The following is a 22,909-nucleotide window of genomic DNA, read 5'->3' as shown; positions in this document are numbered from 1 at the left end:
TGATCCTAAGAATACTAACAATACTTTATATCATGTGCATAGAAATTGTAAGAAACAGTACATAAGAAGTCATCATTGCACAAGAGCCTCAAAGCTAGGTCTCCATGATTCACTCAAATTCAATATTCAGCAATAATCATAATTTTCCGTATGGGATAATCCTATACTGCTAAATAATAGAGTTGCTGCTTCGACCCGCAAGAGAGCACAACTTCATCGCACTGGATTCAGAATTTCTCGCAGTGAGCTCACCTCCCGCTTCAGAAATGTCGGCAGTGCAAACGCAGCTGAGTGCATCTGGCATTTCACGAATAAAAATACGTCATTTCATTTTAGAGTAATTTTGTTAGAATTATATCCTTAAATTTTCTCTAGCAATCCCCTGCATAGAACTGTGTTTATTGCCCCATGGCTGATCGATACCATGTATAGAAAAAACTTTAACATGTTTTGTGACAAAAGGAAAAAAAAAAGAGATTCTAGCCCTAGAAAAATATTTTTGGGCCAAGCCCTTCTCACGAAATTTATACTGTTTCAGCACCAGAAATGCTATCAACCTATGTTTAGACTGCAGTAGTTTTTTATTTTTTTTTTGGGTCATGAGACTGCAGTAGTTAAGTGGTGAGAAAACAGGAGATAGAAGCCAAGAATTAAACTGCCACAAACAAACTGAACGCAAGGAGCAGTTGCAACTGCCAGGATTTTGCTGATTCTCAATATAATCGATGGTTACTTATATTATCAAAGATCAAATAAATATCACTGCCAAAAAATGCCTCAAATCAGCATGGCTCACATTTTGCTAAGCATAACTTATGCATCTTTAATCTTCCCACTAGGTATAGATCCCATCCATGATCTTAGGTCAGCAAAACATACTGTGAATTACACAAGATTGAAGTCACCGATGCAATCTAATTGAATTTCAGCCAGACCAAAAGTGCTTACCTCCGAATTGTAAAACCTAAGTTCTCTTTTATGCTTTGTGGCTCCTTCTAACTTCTCAATAGGGTTAACAGGATGAATGAAATCAACAGGTGGGCCCTCTGTCGAGCATAACAGAAATCCAATCACTCCACTGCATCGCAAGTAAACAGCCCAAAGTGAGAAATATTTCCATAGTATTCATATCGGCATTTACACACCTACTCATGTTATATCACATCAATACCTACAAGAAGCTAAAGAAACCACTTTACACAAACATTACCGTGATTATTTCAACAAATCATGTGATAATGATTCTTTAAAACTTCAGCAGGACTGCTTCAACAATTACCTTGGATATGTAGGAACGCTTGCCCATGCATAGTGGACTGATCCTTTAAATGTTTCACGGCAGATAGAGAACATGGCTTCTATAAGATGCGTGTGGAGCCACATGCTTTCTGCCATGTTGCAGAGAACACCACCTGGTCTTAATGCCCTAGCTATGGTCTCAAAAAATGGCTTCTCCACCAGCTCCTGAGCGGGACCTGCACACAGATGTGCAATCTGATGAGAACATTTCTTCTTGATATTTTTCTTAGATGCTAGCATTTTAGGAGACCCAGAAGCCGAAAAACTTAATGCATAGTTATCAACAAATTCAAATCGCATAAAAAAACGTCAAAAAATTCTACTTAAACATCAAGGCAGTAGAAATATTGTTTAAAACAAGTGTACAAAACATAATTTGCTCCACATCGTTGCAGATATCTAGAATTCCTTCTCACAAATTTTACTTTGAACTCAAGGTGAATCCAGAATAGATTATATCCATAACCACATTCGACAAATAAAACAGAATTATTAACACAGATCACAATTCACATACCCACAGGGTCCGATGAATCAACAATAATTGCATCATACTTGCCCTCAGGAGCTCTCCGAAGAAATTCCACGGCTTGAATACATACCAAAAGAGTTAAATAATAAGATACACTAGCAAATTGCATAAAGGATAGTACAAAACCAAGAGAGCAAACAAGAGACATGGATATTTGAATACCATCACCAACATGCAGGTGAACCCGGGGATCCTCAAATCCAACTGCTAACTCTGGAAAAAATTTCTTAGACACCTGAAGATTAGATGCTAAAAAGATCAGCTCGCTAACTTGGAAAGAACCAACAAAATTGTCAAAAGTCAAAGAATAGCAAAAAAGTTACTTACATCAATTACCAATTGATCTATCTCACAGATATCAATAAGCTCTACAGAGATATGTCGAGAAACTTCTCTCAGTACCCCACCATCACCTCCACCAACAACTAAAACCTGCATCAAAAAGTATTTTTACGCCGCTGAACTAACATCAAACAAAACAAAACCTAATACAATGTAAAATATACCCAAGGATCGATAGTCTAACTTATTTAGGCATAGAGGTTCAGAGTAACTGGCTATGCCCACAGAAAATAAGCAAAATTTTCCTCCATCTCTGAATTATGATTGGTCGCGCAATTTTACCATCAGAGGAATATTATCAATTGATTATAAAAGAATAACGATGAAAAGGATTAGCGACAAAGATATAGCTCATATATAATTTCTCCTCTTCCTTTGCCTTTCTCGAGATATAGGACAGAATCAGGAATAAGTCAATGTAAGTTACCTTCTTCGGCGATGGTATTGAACACAAGGGAAGATGTGTAATCATCTCTTGGTAGGCACATTCGTCTTTCTCAGTCAGTTGTACAATGCCATCTAGAACCAGCACCTTACCATATGCTGAGGACTGCAGAAAAATTTTCTGTGAAACTGATTGCCACATTCTCTAAGTCCAACTCAACTTTTAGCGGAGCATCAAAGATAAAATGAAGAAAAGCACCTGAAAAACCAGAACCTCCTGATATTCCGACTTTCCCTTGTACAATATCTTCTCTACTTTCAGAGAATGTGCTTCCCCTGCCAAAGAAAATGCAAGTCATCACTACTTATGCATGATGACCATAGGAAGTGTTGCATTTTCCAGCAAAATGCTATATCCAAAACTCAGCTAGAAAAGAAAACAAAGGTACCCATAAGATACTTCCAAAGAATCACCCAATCATGCCAAGCTAAATCAGGCTGAACAACAAGGGTAAAAACTAAACCTAAGGAGTTAGGAATCTCAACAGGAATTCAGCAATCTCGACCGTGCTAGATATACAAAAATAACAATCAAAGTTCCCTACTCCTTGATATAACGATGCAGAACCTCAATCTCTAAATGCTAGCGGTTAAGCAACTCTTCATGTGTCAACAGTTCGCCGCCAGGAAACGAATACTGGTAGAACATAAATCTTGCAAAATAAAAGAACAGAGATTAATAACCACCTGGCCACATTGGGTTGTTGAAGTAAACCTCTTTGCCAGCTTCATCGGCTGCAGAGATCAACATTCGAGAAGTGTCAATATAAACTCATACCTATCTTAAGCTCCTAAACCCTATGTATAATACATTGGATAAAGTTCTTAATTAACCTGATAATTAGATGTTGGTCCCACAGAGAAAACCTAATAATCAAATGATCTAAAACCTGAGCATTGGACTAAAACATCAAAGATACAAACAGTGAGAGTCAACAAACAGACCAGCAAAAGTTTTGAACTCCGAAAACCACCCTGAAACAACAGTGGAGTGGCACTTCGCATCAAGCTCGGGGGCGGAGGCCATAGCCTTTAAGCAACAAGAAGGAATCACCTTCTCCGAACCATTCCCGTTATTCTCCCTCCCATCCATAGTCTTCAGGCATTCCAAACCTCTTTCTGCGCCTCCCTCCATATATAATCCTTTTCTTCTCAGGCTCCAGTCTCTGAACGTTCCACCAAATAGTTAGAAATTAGATGATCTTTGAAATAGAACGGCTCAAGTATCATTGCACAGAAGCACCCACAGACATACAAGCTGCTTTAGATTACAGCATCCATTTACATCTGACAATAGATAACGAACATACAATCAGAATTTTAAGGTCAGGGATTGGAAAAGTTCTGAAAGGCCATATAATACACAGGACGAAGATATCAAATCGATCATTCACGAGATTTTAAAAAAACAGAGCTTGCACGACACATCTTGATCGCCAAGTTCAAACAATAGTACCAGATCGTAAGCTACTCAGCGAGCACCAAAGCCACAAGACAATGGAAGAACTATACCTGTTGGGGAGAACTCCAAAGAACTACGAACTGTGCAATCCCAAGAACTGTGCAATCCCAAAACAGAATATTTTATCGAGAACAGATCCAGCAACAAAATAGGAAATTTTTGCCACTTTGGCTATGAATTAGGAAAGAATCGATTGAAATAACAAAACAGAATAATGGGCATGTCAGGTCTCAATATCAAGCAAAGTATGAAGCACATTTTATACCCCAATTTACACCAAGAAGATCTACGATAATCAACACTAAACAACACAAGTGCCCTTTTAAAACCAAGGATATAAAATTCATTAAGAATAACTTCCCATTCTATTAAAATTCCCCAAGCAACTAGTGATCAAAGTCAAACATATAAAATGAGAACACCGACATCATCAAATTCAAATCCAAATCCAAACAGTCCCCGTCAGCTCGGTGGAGTGAAAACAACTTTCTTTTCCCTTTCTTTTCACGCATACGCAGCATTTAGCGGCATACCCATTTCAATACCTTCAACAGAAAACGAGAAAAAAAAAACGAAAAAAAATTCAATTTTTCCAGCGCGAAAGGACTCAAGCATCGATTTTTATCCACACCCACTTCGTTTTAACCAAGCTCGAAGAGAGCCCGGGCTCAAAAAACACATCGAGGACGCAAACAGAGAATCCAGGAGCAGCTCATTCGAAGGGAAAAAAGCAAACAACTTTCGAAGACAGATGAAGTGAGACAGAGAGACAGAGAGATCTTGCCTGTGGTTAATAACAGTTGGGACTAAGACGTAATCTTTGCCAAGAAATCTAGCAAGAGGAAGCAAATAACGAAGAGGTAAACCGAGAGGAAGAAGCAGTAACGAAATTTTCCTTTGCCTCTTGCTTCCCTCTCCCTTTCCGCCTGCAGATTTCTCTCTCTTCCCTTCTGCAGCTTCTGCTCGAGCCCCAGATGAAAGTATATATACACCTGCAAATTTGTAACATCAGGGAATATAAATAATAAATATGGCGCAAAATATATAAATGCTAATTAGATTACAATATCAAAAACGTGTTCAAGCCCCGCGCTTTTCCCACCGTGAACTCTTATTCCTTTTCCCACGTACTTCCTTTATAATATTGAGCAAAATTCGATCTTTAAAGACTGGCATGCTCAGTCGTCGCCCGAATGGGAAAGGGTCAATTTTCTTCCGCTCTCTTTTTCGCAATCGGTTAACACCACGAAAAATCCCAAGTTAATACACCCGTGATAAATTTATCTAATATTAATTTTTGTAAAATTTTATCGTCAAATTATTGAGTTGGACGGCACGTGACAGTTGACGGATATACCTGTTTGGAGTTTTATCCCCGTTCGTCGCATGTGTACCAATTTGTGATTTTTTGCGGTATTGTTCCAATTTAACGGAAATATACGGAAGGTAAATTTGTCACAAATATACCAGTTTTTGGTTTTTTATGATCAAAAAATTAATTTTGAGTAAATTTATTATGAACGTATCAATTTGAAATTTTTCGTGATATTAATTAATTTATTTTTTTGTTTGATGTGATTGGCCGTAAAGAAATTTTTTCTTTTTTCTGTTTATGATGAGGTGGGGAATGAAGAATCGAAGGGATGGTTGGTCCAAACGCACGCGAGGGAAAAGTAAAGTCGAGACAAAAGAGGCGAGGTCGCTCCCCCCACAAAAGAGAGTGTTCGCGGTTTATCGAGAAAAAGGAGAGAAGGGCATGATTCGCAAATCATCTTTCCCGTGGAATCTGATGAGCTGAATGATGATGGTCTTTGCGGTGGATGATGGAGAGAGTTCGGAAATTACGTTCGTCTCCTCTCCGACCACGCTTTGACACCGACCTGTCGGATCCTAAGTTCTTTCGCTCTTCCGAGCCAGTAGTTAGCACAGGTCTTGCGAGCGTGCGTGCGTGCGTGCGTGGACGAAAGGAAAGGGAGAAGTCTGCGAGTAGATGTGATGAATGGACGGTACCGGATGGGACGGATCGGATATCGGGTCTAGAAGAGGGTTTAATCTCGATGAGCCTAGGTGGGTCTATGGTGGTTTCGGACCTGATCGGATTGTGCGGGATGTTAGCCTCGAGATCGGGCCTTGTTACCGAGCAGCGCTGAGGGAGAGAGACATCCGAGGCAATCATCTAGATTCAAAAGCAAAAGGGATAATGACACAAATAATTTATGAACTTTGTCCAAATGTGCAATGTGATGCTTGAATTTCCAATTTGTTCAATAGGGTCCATGAACTTTAACCCAATGTGGTCCCTAAACTTTTAATTTATTCAATGTGGTTCATAAACTTTTGGTACATGTTTAATATAGTCCCTAAACTGTAGTCACTGATTACATTGAACAATAGATCAAAAGTTTAAGAACAACATTAAACAAATTAAAAGTTTTAGAACTATATTGCACATTGGGCCAAAATTCAGGGACTATTAATATCATTTTCCCAAAGCAAAATTAGACGGGATGCTTATAATCAGAAAAACGTATTTGCTTGATTGCACCACTATTGGTCAAGTAAAATCATACCTAGGATGAATCTATTGAACATCTTTCAGACTAAAGTCATGCCTCGAAAGCTTCAAATAACAAAGACTTACAATAGGGTAAGCTACGAATATCTAGTCGGATGATCGTTATATAATGAAAGTTATTGGGATTGTTCTCTTACCTGCGCTTACTACACGAGTTTAAAATTGCAACAATTACAAAGGGGAAGAGAATATGATTCCCCAGATGGACTGTTCGAGCTCTCCATATATACAAGCCATTCTTTTACACTGTCGGGCATATATGGAGTTGGGAAAATAATCACTCTTCCTTTTGATTGATTAAGTCTTTAAAGAATAGAGATGTTGAGAATGTACGTATGTTCCCCGTTGTCGTGTGTGCTTTTGCGAGGTATAGCAAGTGCATTTTCAGGGCCCTCTAGCTTCTTTTCTCATTCTTGTCAAAAGCTAAAAGGCACCTCTTGCTCGGTAGAGGAAAGAGGCATCACGTATATGATAATGCGATGCTTTTGAGTTCGTGATCATCATGCCTGGATGAGCATCGCATCTACTTCTAGAGCACCAACATGAGCCATCCACATAGAAAAATGGGACATTCTCGTAGTGATAATTATCAAAACGATCATAAACTTAACTGTGCGAATATCGATTCAGTAATATACCTTTCAATTTGGCCAATATGACAGTGCCACGTAGGACGGTCAGGGTCCACGTTAGTCATTTTCGGCCAAAATTGGCCTGAAAAACTTCATTGACAAATTGTCAAAAGGTTTAGGATTAAATTGGCTAAATTAAAAGGTTTAGAACTAAATTTGCATTCTTATAATCGGTTTAGGACTACTTTGATAATTTTCTCGATTCTTGAGTAATCGAAATCAAAGAAGAAAGTGACAGAGCACGAGCATAAGGTTACGGAAGAACTTGACACTTCATTTCATCCCTCGTGTTGCTAAGTGTAAATAATTGCATATTTGGATCATTCTCTTGAAATCTTCTTTTTTACCTAATTCATGAGATTAGTCGGCATTTTATGAATTCGGACTAAATCCATCGACGGAAGAATTCACATCATTAAAAGAAATGAAGACAAAGCGAGACTTACTTTTAAGAGTTTAGGAGATGGCTAGTACACAACTTTTCAAGCCGAATCCCCAAAAACATAAAACTCACGAAATTTTACTTGATGGACAAAATTACCCCGACTTTTCAAATGACTCAAAAAAAGCCCCAAGGGATAAAATTGGCCATTGTTAAATTTTCCTTTCATGCTAGTTGATGTGGCATGTGACGTGGCTACAGTGCTGACATGTATAGAAGACATGTCGGCTTGAGCCAAAAGACGGCACAGGCACGTCGGCAACAACCAGATGACACCGTATTTCTTAGGAGAAAATGACAAAAGTGGTATATAGATACGATATTTTGCCATGACCTCAAAAGTTTGAGTCGGGTTATTCGATGCATAGTTTAATATCTACTTGAATACACCTCAATCCATAAATACGAAAATCGAATTCTTGAACATGACCCACTTTTGGTAATCAAGGAATGGCGCACTTGAAATCTGTCAAATATGGTTTGGATTTGAGATGCGCACGTTTCAAATCGACGTGGACAGCTCAACTAACAGGACTTTGGCAGTGACCAGAGAGGTCGGGACCCGATTTTTAATGTCTTTGTTTTTTGGGCTAAAGATCCGATTTTTTAATGTTGGCATCAATTCAAAACACGATCGTCGGCTCTCAAATTTTATTTTTATATCTTCTTTTTTCCATCATTTCAACTTTTTCGACACACGCAGACTAAATTTTTCTAAAAATAAGTCATATAAATTAAGAAGAAAGAGAGGAAAGAAAAAAAAAGAATCAGGTCATTTCATGATCAATGGATCCGTCATTTTTTGCACATGCCTACGGTCTCGATTTCATAACGTGTCTGAATTAACTTTTGCTCTTTACTATTCGTTTAATTTAAATCTTGCGATAGTTGCAATTCGATTTTTTCTTAACCCTAAGTTTACAATATGCAATTGTTGACATTTTGATTTAGGTGTATGTTTTTTTTTTTTGCAATTTTCCAAAAATTGAACAATATCTTAAGTTTTGACAGAAAAACGAGAAATAAATACTTTTATTTTTTTACTTTAACTGAATTCTAAACAAAAAAGCTTCTATTTGTATCTCTCGATGATTTCAAAACAAATTTCACAAAGCATATAATAGTTTATTGGCTTTACAATTGTTAGATCAAGCCCCAAGGTTTTATTGTTGTACTCCAAATTCTGTGTGCAATTAGGCTCTTATGCACGAACTAAGAGTGATAGAAGTCTTGCTCGTCCTACCATTTTTCACACCTGATTTTCAACAGGTCAAAAACATAAAAATAGAAAATAAAAGAGGAAAAAGAAATGGAAATATTCGTCATTGCTGTCATAAGATAGCAACTTGTCATGCTCATTGCTCAAGCTATACGCTGCAAATGCAATTTTACCAGAAACGGAGGGCAAAAAAAATGTCAAAAGTTCATATCATATTTGTGGACGAACAGTATGTGGAGACTTGTAAGATGTCAAGTTTACTTGCAACTCTCCCTAATTTTATATTTAGCAGAAGTACGACCGACAAAGCTACTGCAGACTTCTTCGTCATAAAAAAAGGGAAAAAAAATAGATGTGAATCCTTAGGTGGAACTAGCCCTCTTTCTATTCCAATTCGATTTTCATAACAAGGCACAAGTTAACAAAACCCCTCTGTCGGGATACTATGCTTAGGGCCTTTAGATTAGGGGTGAACATAGTTCTAGGGTAGAACCTGGAACCTGAGAACCTGACCGGTGGGAACCTGTAAGTTTCAGGTTTCAAGGTATACATGGTAGGTTCCAGGTTCCAAAAATTGAGGAACCTGTTTCGACGGGTAGGTTCCAGGTTATAGATAGGGGGAACTTGGAACCTAAAACCTAAATAGTTTTTTATGTTTTTTCTTGGTTTATGTCTTCGGGTGATCTTGCGGTGTTTTATGGCGTTAGATGATGAGTGAATAATCTAGAATCACTAGTCTGAGCTTTCATTTTATGACTAGTTAATATTTCATACTCTTCGTGTGTCAAAATATAAGTTATGGCCAGTGGATCATAACAGCAAGTGGTGATCATTAAAGGTGATGATTCACTGCAATTGTTCAATTAATAATACATGCAAAACTTAGGTAGACCCTATAATCGACTTGGAACTTGATAGAGTAGGTTTCAAGTTCCAAAAAATGAGGGATCTATTCTCATGAGTAGGTTCCAGGTGAAACCTGTACGGAACATGGAATCGCTCACTCCTAGTATTGATTCACATAATGAATTCTCATTTTAATTGTATTTATTTGAACCGTAATGCCGGAAAAACTAGTTTTTTGTATTCTCTTTGGTGAATGACAAGCTTGTTCATTATTGTTGTGTTCATTTTCTTCTTGTTTAACTACAAATGAAATAAATAAAAAAAAGAACCTGTTAGACCTTGGAACCTACCCTGAAACTTGTGACAGGTTAGGTTCTAGGTTCCAAGTTCCAACGGGTAAGTTCCAAGTTCCAAAAAATGAGGAACCTGTACCGATGGTAAATTCCAGGTTCCAAGTAGAACCTATAAGAAACTTGGAACCGTTCACCCCTACGTCAGATGGGTGGGTTGGGTTGGGTTTAGATCGGGTCGAATATGGTCCGATTCAAATTTTCCCTTTTTAATGCAATACAAATTTAGTGACCCATACTCGACCCGACCCATTTATTAAAATATTTTCATATTTAATCCAACCTATGAAAATCCGTATTCACCTAGTTAACCCACTGTATATGTTATTTAGATAAAATCGCTATTTCGACTACAAGATGCTATGGCTTTAACATTGCATACAATTTTCAATTTTTGTGGAAATAAAAAAAAAAAGAGAAATTTAGTACTTGGTAGTGAATTTATAAAATTACAGCAACAAATAATGTGGAGGAATTGAAATTTTAATTAATGGAATGTATGATATTGAAAAAGATGATTTATGCTAATCTTGGATTGCAATGACAAGAACTAATATTTGTCGAATACAAACGAAACTTACAATATTAATAAAAATAAAAAATAATAGGGAAAGAAAGAAACCATCTTGATATTTTTTAATAAAGGTGAAGTCAGCCCATCTTGCGGGCTTACTAAGACTTCTCTAAATTTGGAACAGTACGAGGAGTCCATTATTTTTTCATAGAGGGTAAAGAGATAATTGTAGAGGTGAGTTGGATTTGGGTAAACTGAGAATCCATTTAATACCTATATTTTTTTTGGGGTTTTGTCATTCTAAACCCATTCACAACCCATTTACTACATTTAGTTAACCTATATAATGATTCAGCCCATTAAATATGGGTTAAGAAATAGGTCTATGACCTATTTTAACAAATCTACTATATGCTCGAAGGTGAAATGATAATAAGATCCATGAGTAGCATGAAATCAATTTCAACACTTCTGTTATATGGTTGTTTTTACTTTTTCATACATCCAAGGTAACTCTAGATTTTCACGTGCCCCAACTTGGTAGAAATTGATTTTTGCGAAGCTTATGTTAGAATGTCCAATTTTAAAGTTTAAGCTAATAGTTAGAGAGAGAAGATATATATGTTAAAAGCATACAAACCCTGCTTAACAAATGGCGTGAAATACTTTAACACTCCATTCACAGGCAAACTGGATATAGAATGATACATAGAATCTGACAAATTGGAACCCACACAAGCAAAACAAACTGACGCAAAACCCGACTCTTATAGTATGTTAGAATGTCCAACCTAAGAATTTAAATTAATATATGAAGGGAGATACATGTATATAAAGAGCACATAAATCCGTAAACAAGCAATGTGATATACTTTAACATCTTTATATGGCAGCAAGGAAATGCTATCTTAATTTGCTTTTTTATATCAATTCTGCCATCACTTTTTGCTCTCTTCCGTTTTCTCACGCGGTGGTGGCTAGAGGAAATCACATTAGGGTTCATCAGAAGGATCAGGTGGTGCTTCTTTTTCACATGACATATAAAGTACAATCTCCTTATAAAGAAAAAAAACATGATCTTATCCTAAAGCAAAGTAGACATAAAAAGAAAAAAAAACCATCTCTTAAGTCCTTTTTTTTTTGTCGAAACAAAGATATCATTTCATTAAACCCGAGCTCAATTACAAGAGTAAAGGGCATCGAATATAGGATTTCCCAAAAAGGGGAATGAGAGGTTAAAAACTCAGTTTAGGAGGAGGGTCTTACATCTTGATGCCTTTACAACCCATCCTTTACTTCTTAAGTACTTACTAGGTCATGTTTTGGTAGGCTTGGATTTAGAGCCTGCATACGATAACTCTTCATTCTTTGATTTTAAAAGATACATAATTACAATTTTAAATTGTTGAAAAAAATAAAAATGATAAAATAATTATATAATATTGGGTTAATACCATGAAAAGACCCAAATTGGTACACCTGTGACAAATTTACCCTAAATTAATTTTTTGACCATCAAAAACTTCAAACTAGTATATTTGTGATAATTTATTCTCCGTTAGTTTCCGTTAAATTGGATTAATATCACAAAAAATAAGAAACAGGTACACCTGTGACAAACGGAGGGTAAAACCCAAAATAATACATCCGCCAACTATCACGTGTCATTTAACAAAGCAATTTGACGGTAAAATTTAACGGAAATTAACTGATGATAAATTTATCACAAATGTACAAGTTTAGGGTTTTTGTTGATTAAAAAAATAATTTGGGGTAAAATTGTCATATGTATACCAATTTAAAAAATTTTGTGATATTAACCCTATAATTTTTTCAATAGCAATTGCTCTAGAATCGCATTCGATCCTCAGGGGAATGCCCCATTTCAGGTAATGATTAGACAAGCAACAAATAATTACAAACACATCGTAGAAAAGGCAAAAAGGTCCCTACTTACCCTTATCAATAATTTTATGTCACTAATCATCTTTAAACCATGGGAAAAAGGCGACAGAAATTGTGAAGACTGGAAATTGCACCATGTGGTCGGTCCAAGGCAAAATAACGTCCGCGACATATTCACGATGGATGATGGGTTGCCCCTCCACGGCTCCACCCACTTTCCCCTGCTTTTCTCTACCGTCCACACAAATATTTAAAGGAAAAAAATTCGAATCGCACTATCATGATGAGAAAATCATCGAGTTAGCATAATAATCACAAGGATTGAAATCCATCGTTCATTTTTCTACCTAATCTGACCTATTTGGTTGGAAAGGTGCCGAAGAACATATCCAAGATAATGAAAAATCTAACCCAAAAATTTAAACTCGAGAATAAAGATCGAAGAGAGAGCGCGTGCATATAAAGAGTATATAAATCCTAGCGATGTCAAATGCGGCTTATGAAAGGGAAGTTTACAGCAGAACAAGTAAAAAGCCACCCGGCGATCGAGAGGCTAACGCAATTGAATATCAAGGGCAAAAAGAAGCGATCAGAAGCGATCTCCACGAAGTGCGGACATGATATCTCTTACACGTGATTCTTGATTACACCTGAATATTTCATAGAATAGTGGCTGATACTGTATGCACGATCCTTTTGTGGTCTTAATGCGCCAGTGTTCTGTGGGATCCCGTGCGAGAGTCCCCACGCGGTGAGTCCATGCAAAACACGTGATACGAGAGAGATAGAGAAGAATCCAAAGTGGCCTCGTACATGAGAGCTTTATCTTCAACAGTCACAATGATTGGTCCTCCTCTTTTCTCCAAGATGTGGACATCCGCAGTCGCGTTGACGGTTGTAGATGGTCGTTGTGGCCGGCAAGGGCCTGATCCCCGCCGGTCTGCGCTTAGTGGCCGGCATAGGTCGCCTGCCCTTTGGATAAAAGAGGAACAAGAAAACAAAAAATAAAGAATAAGGGAAACTAAAAAAATTAAAAAGATTGTTCACGTCAGCGCTGGCCACGCCAGTCGTGGGCTAACGTAGGACGGCTAGTACTGGTTGGACCGCCATGTCAGCGATTTCTAGCCAAAATTAGCCGAAAAAACTACATTAATAATTTGTCAAAAGATTTAGGATCAAATTGACACAATTAAAAGGTTTATAATTGAATTGGCTGCCATACTCGTTTTGGGGTTATCAGCTTTATGAGTCACGACATATTGTAAAAAAGTCGATAGAAGAGTCCCTAAAAAAGGCTAGACCCGAAGGAGAGTAATCAATCCCATCATCTTTTCGGTGCTTTTATGGTTGGAATTCGAAGATTGGCCCCGTTTGGTTCAGTATTCCCAAGGGGCTTTCGGCCTCGAAAGCCCCTTGGGGAAATGCTAGGGCGTTTGGCAAGCATTCCCAATGAGCTTTTGGCCAAAAGCCAGCATTGGGAATGCTCAAAGCTCAAAGCTGGTCCGAACCAGCTTTGAACTTTCAGTATTTGGTAAATGCTGAAACTAATTTTTTTTTCTTCCCAAACTAGCCTAGCTTATTCTCCAATATTCCAGTTTTGCCCATTATTGTTACTGTTTATCTTCTTTGCGCAAGAGCGGCCGACAACCCTCGCACTCGTAGGCCAGGCGAGGCTGAGGGTCACCCTCACTAGCCTAGGCGAGGGCTGCTCTTGCCCGCCCAGGCGAGGCCGAGGGTCGCCCTTGCTGCCTCACTTGAGGCCGGCGAAGGTCGCCGGCGATGGTTAGGGGAGGAAAGAGGGAAAAAGAAAAAAAGAAATGAAATGAAAAGAAAAAGAAAAGGAAAAGGAAAAGAAAAAGAAAGTAAAAAAATAGTCACCGGCCGGCCAAAAGTCCATATTTGAGACAATTTGGCCACTTCAGATCTTATTTGAGAAAATAAGGGCACTTCAAACCCTTAATTTTCCCAAAAATAAATTGATTTCTTTTGAGTCCACAATTAGACAATTGAATTTGGGTATAATATGTGACAATATTATAAATGACAGACTGTCTAAGATACAAACAACACATTGATTTCATACCAACACACAGCGTATCTACTATGTAGTGTTAGCAATAATGCAATCGATAATGCAGAAATTCATTATAAAATAATCTTAGATCTTCATGATTTATTCACGATAATAGGGATTAAGGCAATACCTTAGTCCATAGCAATAAACTTGAGAAAGTAATATTTTTGATAAAGCAATAACCCCGAGCTTTTGATTGTTGCAGAAATAGGAGAAACGATGAAATCCGATTTCTTATTAGATGGATGATGGAATACAATGTAGGTGAAGAGAGGACCATACTTCTTTTATAAGTTATCAATAGATGCCTTCAATAAATGCCTCCCATCAAAACACATAAAATATTCTATTTTCATAAAAGTGGCAAATTCTTATATTCTATCTTCATAAAAGTTGCAATTTGTCATATGATATCTTTGTAAAAATTGCAACTTCCATAGCTTATATGTTTTTAGCATTTAAATAAATATTAAACCGTTAATAATATCACGCGTGCCACAATTTTTCTTACGTGTAGTCCCCATTTTGGGGATTGATTGGGATTTCAGGACGAGCTGTGTTGTCCACGATGCATTCGAGCTCCTTGCGGGTTATCTAAATTTGGGTATCATCCTCAATTAAGGGTAATTATTTGGCGATGAAGTGTATCGAAATGCAAAAGTGCTTGCCCTCACTTCACAACAGTTTCAAATTATGTTGATCTGTACCTCTACAACTTTGTTCAAGTGCTGCAAACTTCCAATTATGTTGCAGAAGGCTTGCTGAAACTTCCAATTATGTATTTGTCATGACCTCACCTCCCGCGGTGCACCACTTAGGGGTTCGGCTAATGGATTATTAAGTCAAAACCTAATTCAGGCCCTCCCAAGCCCTATCAATTCGCAACTTAGGGTTTAAGTTCTTAACATGCAAATATTTTCATGCTAGAGTCGCCACTAATCTATTTGCGGTGGGTCAATTAGAAACCCAAATAAAACATAGGGAAATATGTTTTATTTCTACGAACTAGAGATTTTGAGTTCGGGGACTTGGTTACGCTATATTTAATCTAAAGCCCTTTCGGTACCTTTTCTTTTCAAAAAACAATATTTAAGCAGGCAGTTTGGATCCATTTTATTACCTAGTTACTAACATATGGGGTGACCATGCGGGCGCACAATCCACCAATTTAACATTACAAGCATCATAACTTGTGTGAGGTGCCTCTTGTGCATGAAGAGGCTTTTCTCTTTCGCTATCACTAGTGCCCTTCAACCGAGTAATTGGTACACCTGTTGGCCTTCTCCGAAGGGGATCAAGTATTTGAATTTTCACAATTTTCTGCATCTTCAGATTCATCACTTTTCTCCAAGAAATTAATATAATCATTACTAGTCAAAGATTGCATTTTGTTTGTGATACGGGAGCGAAGACGCAGCAAGGTTGTAGTTGCAAGCTCCTCCGTAATATCATGATTTGCACTAACATTCATAACACTGAAAGCCAATCGAATCAACCTCTTCAAGCGCAACGTTTTGGCTTTACCTCATCAGGAGAGCTTTGTCCAACATAGTCCCTTGTTTTGCAGTTTTTGTCCACCTCTTCATAATTTATTGTGAATGAATGCTTGTGACATTTACAACATGTGTCAAGATGCATAAAGTATGCCTACACAACCGTTGCATGATATGTAGATGTAGATGTAGATGTAAATGGCGAGACGGTTGGACCTTTGAGAGGATTTGATGGTCCCCTTGAGCATGACGATGGAGGGGACGTGATGGTGCCAGAGGCCATCAACCCCGCGTTGGATGGTGGTTTGGATATGTACATGCTCGCTTTTGGGTTAGTATGAGTATAGTAGTGGTAGTTAGCCAAACCATCTTCCTAGAATTTATGTAATGTATTATGTTTTGTTTGGATGTCCGTATCAAATAATAGTTACAAATGTTAATATAAAGGTACATATGTATATTAATTTTAAACTTGTTGGATTTCTTGTATGGAATGATGTGAATATTTCATTATGTTTTCCGCTTGCATAAAAAATAAAAAAATAAATAAAATATGCACGTGTTGCACGTGACATTCTGGGCCATCACATTAGTCACCGGTTGGGCGACATAGGACGGCAGTCGCTAACTTTGTAGCCTAAATTCTCCAGCCTTACTCAAGCTAAGGTCTATTCCAAATTTGACCTCAAAGCTGGGAACGAAATTTCCGAAAAAATTTACTATCCCAAGAAATTATTGTACCTGTTTGAAAGAGAAATTCCAGCATGATGCCATATTTTTGGACCAATTCAGCAAATTGGCTTAATAATTTGCAATGAGAATCCTCATCTGCGTTGTAGAGAAGGATATCATCAATGTAAATTTAAGCGTTGGCCAAAATAGGCCAGAAGATTTTGCACATAGCTATGAAAATCTGCCATCATTAATGTGAAAATATCAACCGTTAATTTTCAGCAAGTTCGGAGGATTAAGTCTCAAACTCAACGGGCTGTATCCAGAATATCCTTTCATTCATCCTATCTCCCTCAATTTTGAAGATGAATTCCCTGAGGAATTACATGAGACAAAAGGACAGAGGTAGTTCGAACAGCTCTGATGATGACAACACTGAGGAACCTATCCATAAATATGATCTTTGAAGCCTTGCCAAGCGTGTTGAAAAAATCAGCTCATTGTGTTTGAAAAACCAGCCCAATTTTCGGGAAATCACTGTTCATGCACTGTTTGGCACTATTCATGTACTGTTAATACACTGTTCGGCATTGTAGCAACACTGCAGCAAGAAGAAAAACATGCAGAAACGAAGAAAAACTGTAGTCTAAAAGTGTTTTTGACAGACAAAAATTGCAGCAAATGGAATCGGGTAAATGTATTCTCCATCATTATTTGGCAGACCAGACTACTGAAATGGAAAAGTTACGTAAGCAAATTAAACTCATCCAGGAAGGAAAATTTATTCCTATTTCTTGGATTACCGACATGCCTGCATTGGTACAATCCAAAGCACTCTAAATGCCAAAACAGTGTTTGTTACACTGTTTCCAAATTTAGATCCTATCATCCAAACCCTTCTTGCAGCATGTGCAGTTCAGTTGCCTCAATCATTGCAGAAGCCCCAAAAGAAGGTCCCATCGTCTAAAAGTGTTTCAGTCGTCTATTAGTTGTAAAAGTCTTTATGTGTCGCTTGTCATTTAAACATGTCACCCAAATGCTTAAACTTCTTTTCTCTCAAGAGAGGTCCTTTCCAAAGGCGGAAAGTCCGAGGGCCGTTTGATCACAAACAAATTGCTTGAGACGTTCTAGAAAAAATTGCAGCAGATGGAATCAGGTAAATATATTTCCCATTATTATTTGGAAGACAAAACTACTGAAATGGAAAAGTTACATAGGAAAATTAAACTCCTCTAGGTCTGTATTCGTGCCTATAAAATGCCACACTTGTAATATTAGCGGACAGAATCCGCTCCTCAAGAAATAAAACTTGTGTGTATTATGAAACCCTGAATCTTCACTTCTACCTTTCTGCCTGATATGATTCTCTAAACAAATATACTTGCGCTGATTAGTCCTGGTAGCATGCTCTGCACTTGCCACAGTATGGAACCTGTGCATCAGAATTCTGCTACTATAAAGCAGTTCTAAGATGTGAATACTCTTCTATAAACCCATCCAAAAAATGGATTAGGAAAAATTCATATCCATTTACCTTTCAAGAAAAATGAAGATATCAATCCCACCAAAGAAAACTCTTGTTCTGAGTCTTCGACCTCCAAATACTATTTCACTCTTGATGATATTCCATATACTAAATGGCCAGAAAATATTGGACTGCTGCTTTATTTGAAGAAATTGATGGCAAGCGTAAGATCTGTGGACACAAAAGTGGAAAATTTACGCTAAGTGAAATGCATTATCACTCAACCTTCAAGGAAATCTTGGCGGTAAAATATGAGACAACAAAGAAAACTCTATCAAGCGACAATAAAGACTGACTGCAACAAAAAAGGTCACTTTGCAAAGAATTGTCCGAAGGCAACATTCCATCAAAATGTTTAAGACTGCATTGGCTAAATTGTAAAGCTTAAGACTAAATTGGCATTCGCACGACATGTTTAGGTTTTTTTAGACAATTTTCCCATGAAATGCTACGATAAATTGATTTAACCTTACTCAAAAATAAAAAATAAAAACATTAATCGAACAATTCAACTCTCCCGGTCCACAAAAATCGACACTTTTTCGTAATGACACATGTCTAAAAAATTTGAGAAGTGTCAAAAAAAATATTGTAAACGAAAGGGTTAATACCCCGAAAAACCTAAACTGGTACATTTGTGACAAATATACTACAAATAAATTTTTTAACTACCAAAAACCCCAAACTGGTACATCCATGATAAATTTACCTTTCATTAGTTTCTGTTAAATTTTATCATCAAATTTCTAAGTTGGATGACATGTAATAAATTATGAATGTACCGGTTTGAGGTTTTTCCCTTTGTTTGTCATAGATGTAAAAGTTTGTAGTTTTTTAAGGTCAAAGAATTAATTTGCGGTAAATTCGTCACAAGTGTATTATTTTGAGATTTTTGGTAGTTAAATAATTAATTTGAAATAAATTTTATCACATATGTACCAATTTAGGGTTTTTCGTGGTATTAACCGTGAAAGAAATTACGTATTGCCCCATTCCCCAATAAATAGTAGATACCATACCCAAACTCTTATGAAATTATCTTCTTCTTTTAAAAGTATGCATATTACATCTCTTTATAATCTTTTATCAACTTTCATTTGCCGTTTTTTTTTTTTTTTGATGACCGCTTTCATTTGCCTTTTCATCGCCATTACTACTGATAAATTCCTAGTTCTACATGATTTCTTCAAAATTTCAAGTTAAGAACCTACCCATCGTTCACCTTCGTTTTACAATGAAACCATTAGGGATTATTCTTCGCGAAAACTTTTCCGCTCCTTTCGACGAACCATGAGGCTGCCCGTAGCTCAGAGAATCGGAGCACATGACCACGAGCCACGGATCCGAAAAGAGAGAAAATCAGGATCAGGGACACTGCAACTGCACAGATCCCTCCAGAGTTCCTGGATTGACTCGGTGAATCGTACAGGATATTCAAGCGTGAACCCAGAGAAGGCAACCTTTAAGCAAGATCGACAAGTATGTCCAGAGTAGCATCAAGAAACACAACAAATCCAGTTCGATAATTAAAAAGGGAACCGCTAGCTCGGTCCGGCGAGCTCCACCACGATGACGCTGATGTTGTCTTTGCTTCCCCGCGCCATTGCGAGCTCAGCCAACATGGCCGCCGCTTCGGCGGCGCGGTTCTTGATCGCGTCGCCCTCCCGAGTTCTCCTCCTCATCCGGCCCGCCAGGCATTGGCGCACGACCTGGCAGGCAAACTCGTTCGAGACGACGTCCCACAGGCCGTCGCTGGCAAGGATCAGAAATTCGTCCGCGTCGGTTCGTCTGCTCACGTTGATCTCCGGTTCCGGGATCACAAATGGTTTCATATATTGATCTCCTACATGTAAGAAACACGCACGGAAGAGTCGTCCCGAAATTATAATCTTTTGAATTGCAATAAATATAGAAACTCCCCCACGCTAGTGCTATAAGGGATATGCATTTCTCGACTTAAAGTAATTCAAAAATAAATTTATTTAGATATCCTCTTCTGTATAAAAGCAAACTGTACAAGTATAGTAATAAAATGGACAAATAGCATAATTTAAATAATAAAGATAAATGTGAATTGATCTCATGAGTATCGTGCCGTTAAAATATTTAAATATCAAATCAGCCTTCATTTCACAGCTTAAACTTTCATAGTTTTTACTACCATCGACAATAATCTCACATTATATTAACCAACTTCTAATTTGCATCTTCAAACATCTCTCTCCCCTATTGACGCGTTTAATTCTTCTTATGATATCTTAAGAAACCTATTAAGACAGAACGAGAGACCATTATGCAACCAGTTGATGCCAAAAGACTCGCAAATACTAATACACCATCTCTACTCTATTGCGAGAAAACAAAGCTGGGCACTTTGGGGACGACTTTCAATCGCAAGTTATATAATGTTCATGAAGAACCCGAACACAATGCGCCTACGGACCTATAGATCTCGAGGTAGAGAGGACACCGAGAATGCGGTGCCCGTTCCAGTTTATGACCCGTCCCCCAGCAGCTTCAACTCTCTTCAATTCATCGGGCCGATTAGGCTGCACAAAGCATGAGCAAGAGTCATTAAAAATATCAACGTATGCAAAACCTAAAACGGTTTGTACATGGAAATGATACCCAGCATTGTTAGCATACTGATTTCTAATTTCATTCTTGGCCTAAAGAACTAACACTGTTTAAACAGATAAAAAAGTTTCGACCAGAAAACTCTAGCAAAAGGGGTTATCAGATGGGACCGAACAGATGAATAAACAGCAAGACAAATACATCTGAGAGTTTGATAAGAATTAGATTAATTTTGACGTCTACATCGGGGTTAACCGGAACCGTTGTGAAGTGCCTATCATGACTAAGTTATATGGGTACCAAACGAGATCTAAATCTATTAAAAGAATAGCATTAGCCAAATGAATTGAGGGGGGAAAATGAGAAATGCAGCATCCTTAAAATCGCCGAAAGGTCCATCGGATGCCCCACTTTATAATCCCATGGGGCCTTTACTATATAGTTCACCTTTCATTTTACGCAAGCGGAGCGTATTTCTATTGTTGCGGTAAAATCACGAGAAAGCACTTCATGCCACGGTGTATGCTACCCTCTTTTGGATCCGGTGGCAATCGCAAATTTCAATTTGGTACATCTTTTGATCCAACAAGTATCGTGGATTTCCAGAATTGGAATGCTTCTTATTCCACAAATTAAAGGACTAAGCTCAAAATGACAAATTGAAGTTGCTCCAATCTAGTCCATGATCTCCACGATGTATGATTCCCAAGGGAAAATCCTCTTGGAAAATCTCAGTTTCGCCAAAGATCAAGATTGCCTAAACCCTCGTGAACAATACAAAGATCAAGAAAGACATCACAAAAATGTTTGACAAAAGAAATCGCGCTTCTAGCTAAAGCAACTACTGTAACGGTCAAATATGAAACCTAGAACCTACCATATATGTTGTGTGTATTTATACATATATATACCTTATGGTCATCCGTCAAGGCCATAGCAACACCTCCTCTACACAACACCGCCCTCGAGTCCCCGCAATTCGCCGCCACCACCACCTCCCTCCCCACCACCGCCACCACCGCCGTCGACCCCACCGTGTTCATCTCCTCCGCCGCGCCGCCGCCCGTCACCTCTCCGTCCATCTTCTCGAAACACCCCACCATCGTCCCCTTCCAGTCCATTTCCCACCCGGCCTCCTGGTCAAGGCCCTCCAACTCCTCCGCCACCAGCCGGTGCAGCCTCTCCCTGCACGCCTCCGCCACCCGCGCCCCGCCGTGCCCGTCGTAGACCCCGAAGAAATCGTACACCTCGCCCGCCTTCAGCCTCTTCGCGAACCCTAGCTCCACCCTCACCGCGTCCTCCATCTCTCTCCTCCTCCCTATCACCGAGAGCGACCCGTGATTGATCGAGCGCTCGCTTCTCTTCTCGCGGGCTCCGTCTTCCTCTTCGCCCACCACAACCCCGTCGTTCTCGGACGACGAGGAAGAGAACGAAAGGGATATCTCGATCGGCTTCTCCTCCCCATCCGGACGCTTCGCGACCGGTTCTCTCTTCCGCGCGCGCCGACGGCCGCTTCGGTGAGCTCTCCGGATCTTGAACCTCCTCCGGGAGCCGTTCCCGGCCTTCTCCGGGGCCGCCGCCCCCGGAAACATCATTCCGTCGGCGGCCGTCGTCATCCTCCGGGAATCGCTCTCTTCGCCGGCGGGTACAGCTTTCGGTCCTTGTTCATTGCATGCAGAAAAAAGCAAAGAGGAAAAGAAAAGGGTGGTGATGATGCAGTGTGCACAGCGCGCGATCGGAGCAGCGACGACACCGATGTGTGGGGCATTTATTTGATGCGACAGCACGAAAAAGGCAATCGAATCGTGGCCGTCCAGCTCGAAGGGGGTCCGTCCGCCGGTGGTCGCCACATGGGCAGGCTACGCGCCTCTTTACTTGGATATCGGCAAAACGGAGACGTGGACGGCTCGGATCGGGCTGGCCGGACACGCGGAGGCCGGATCTCGAGGCTAGTAATCCTGGGTACTCGTACGGCCGGGGCCCACGGAGGGGTAAAACGTGGAGGA

The 22,909-nt window shown here is 38.9% G+C and overlaps 2 protein-coding genes across 3 annotated transcripts; both read right to left on the bottom strand.

The window, feature by feature from the left end:
- LOC115675323 (spermine synthase) lies at positions 1-5,059 on the bottom strand. Of its 2 annotated transcripts, none has more exons than XM_030597929.2 (11): positions 4,864-5,059; positions 3,563-3,783; positions 3,305-3,352; positions 2,817-2,893; positions 2,601-2,723; positions 2,159-2,263; positions 1,994-2,066; positions 1,817-1,888; positions 1,280-1,475; positions 949-1,078; positions 1-297 (listed from the first exon to the last, which is right to left on the bottom strand). In XM_030597929.2, exons 2-11 carry the CDS (start codon positions 3,750-3,752, stop codon positions 214-216), a joined length of 1,098 nt encoding a protein of 365 aa, XP_030453789.1. In that variant the 5' UTR covers positions 3,753-3,783; positions 4,864-5,059; the 3' UTR covers positions 1-213. The 2 variants fall into 2 exon arrangements, with proteins under 2 accessions (XP_030453789.1, XP_056159682.1); XM_056303707.1 differs by lacking the exon at positions 4,864-5,059 and adding an exon at positions 4,130-4,164.
- Positions 5,060-19,759: 14,700 nt separating this feature from the next.
- On the bottom strand, positions 19,760-22,909 carry LOC115675223 (probable protein phosphatase 2C 8). Its single transcript, XM_030597817.2, has 3 exons — positions 21,815-22,909; positions 20,770-20,875; positions 19,760-20,169 (listed from the first exon to the last, which is right to left on the bottom strand). The coding sequence occupies exons 1-3, from the start codon at positions 22,517-22,519 to the stop codon at positions 19,868-19,870; spliced, it is 1,113 nt and encodes a 370-aa protein (XP_030453677.1). The 5' UTR covers positions 22,520-22,909; the 3' UTR covers positions 19,760-19,867.

Source organism: Syzygium oleosum, unplaced genomic scaffold (assembly GCF_021117445.2).
Source record: "Syzygium oleosum isolate NSW1041296 unplaced genomic scaffold, Sole_v2.1 Sole_v2.28, whole genome shotgun sequence".
Lineage (NCBI taxonomy): Eukaryota > Viridiplantae > Streptophyta > Magnoliopsida > Myrtales > Myrtaceae > Syzygium > Syzygium oleosum.
The sequence above is the reverse complement of the archived record's forward strand: the minus strand, read 5'-3'. Positions and strand labels throughout refer to the sequence as shown.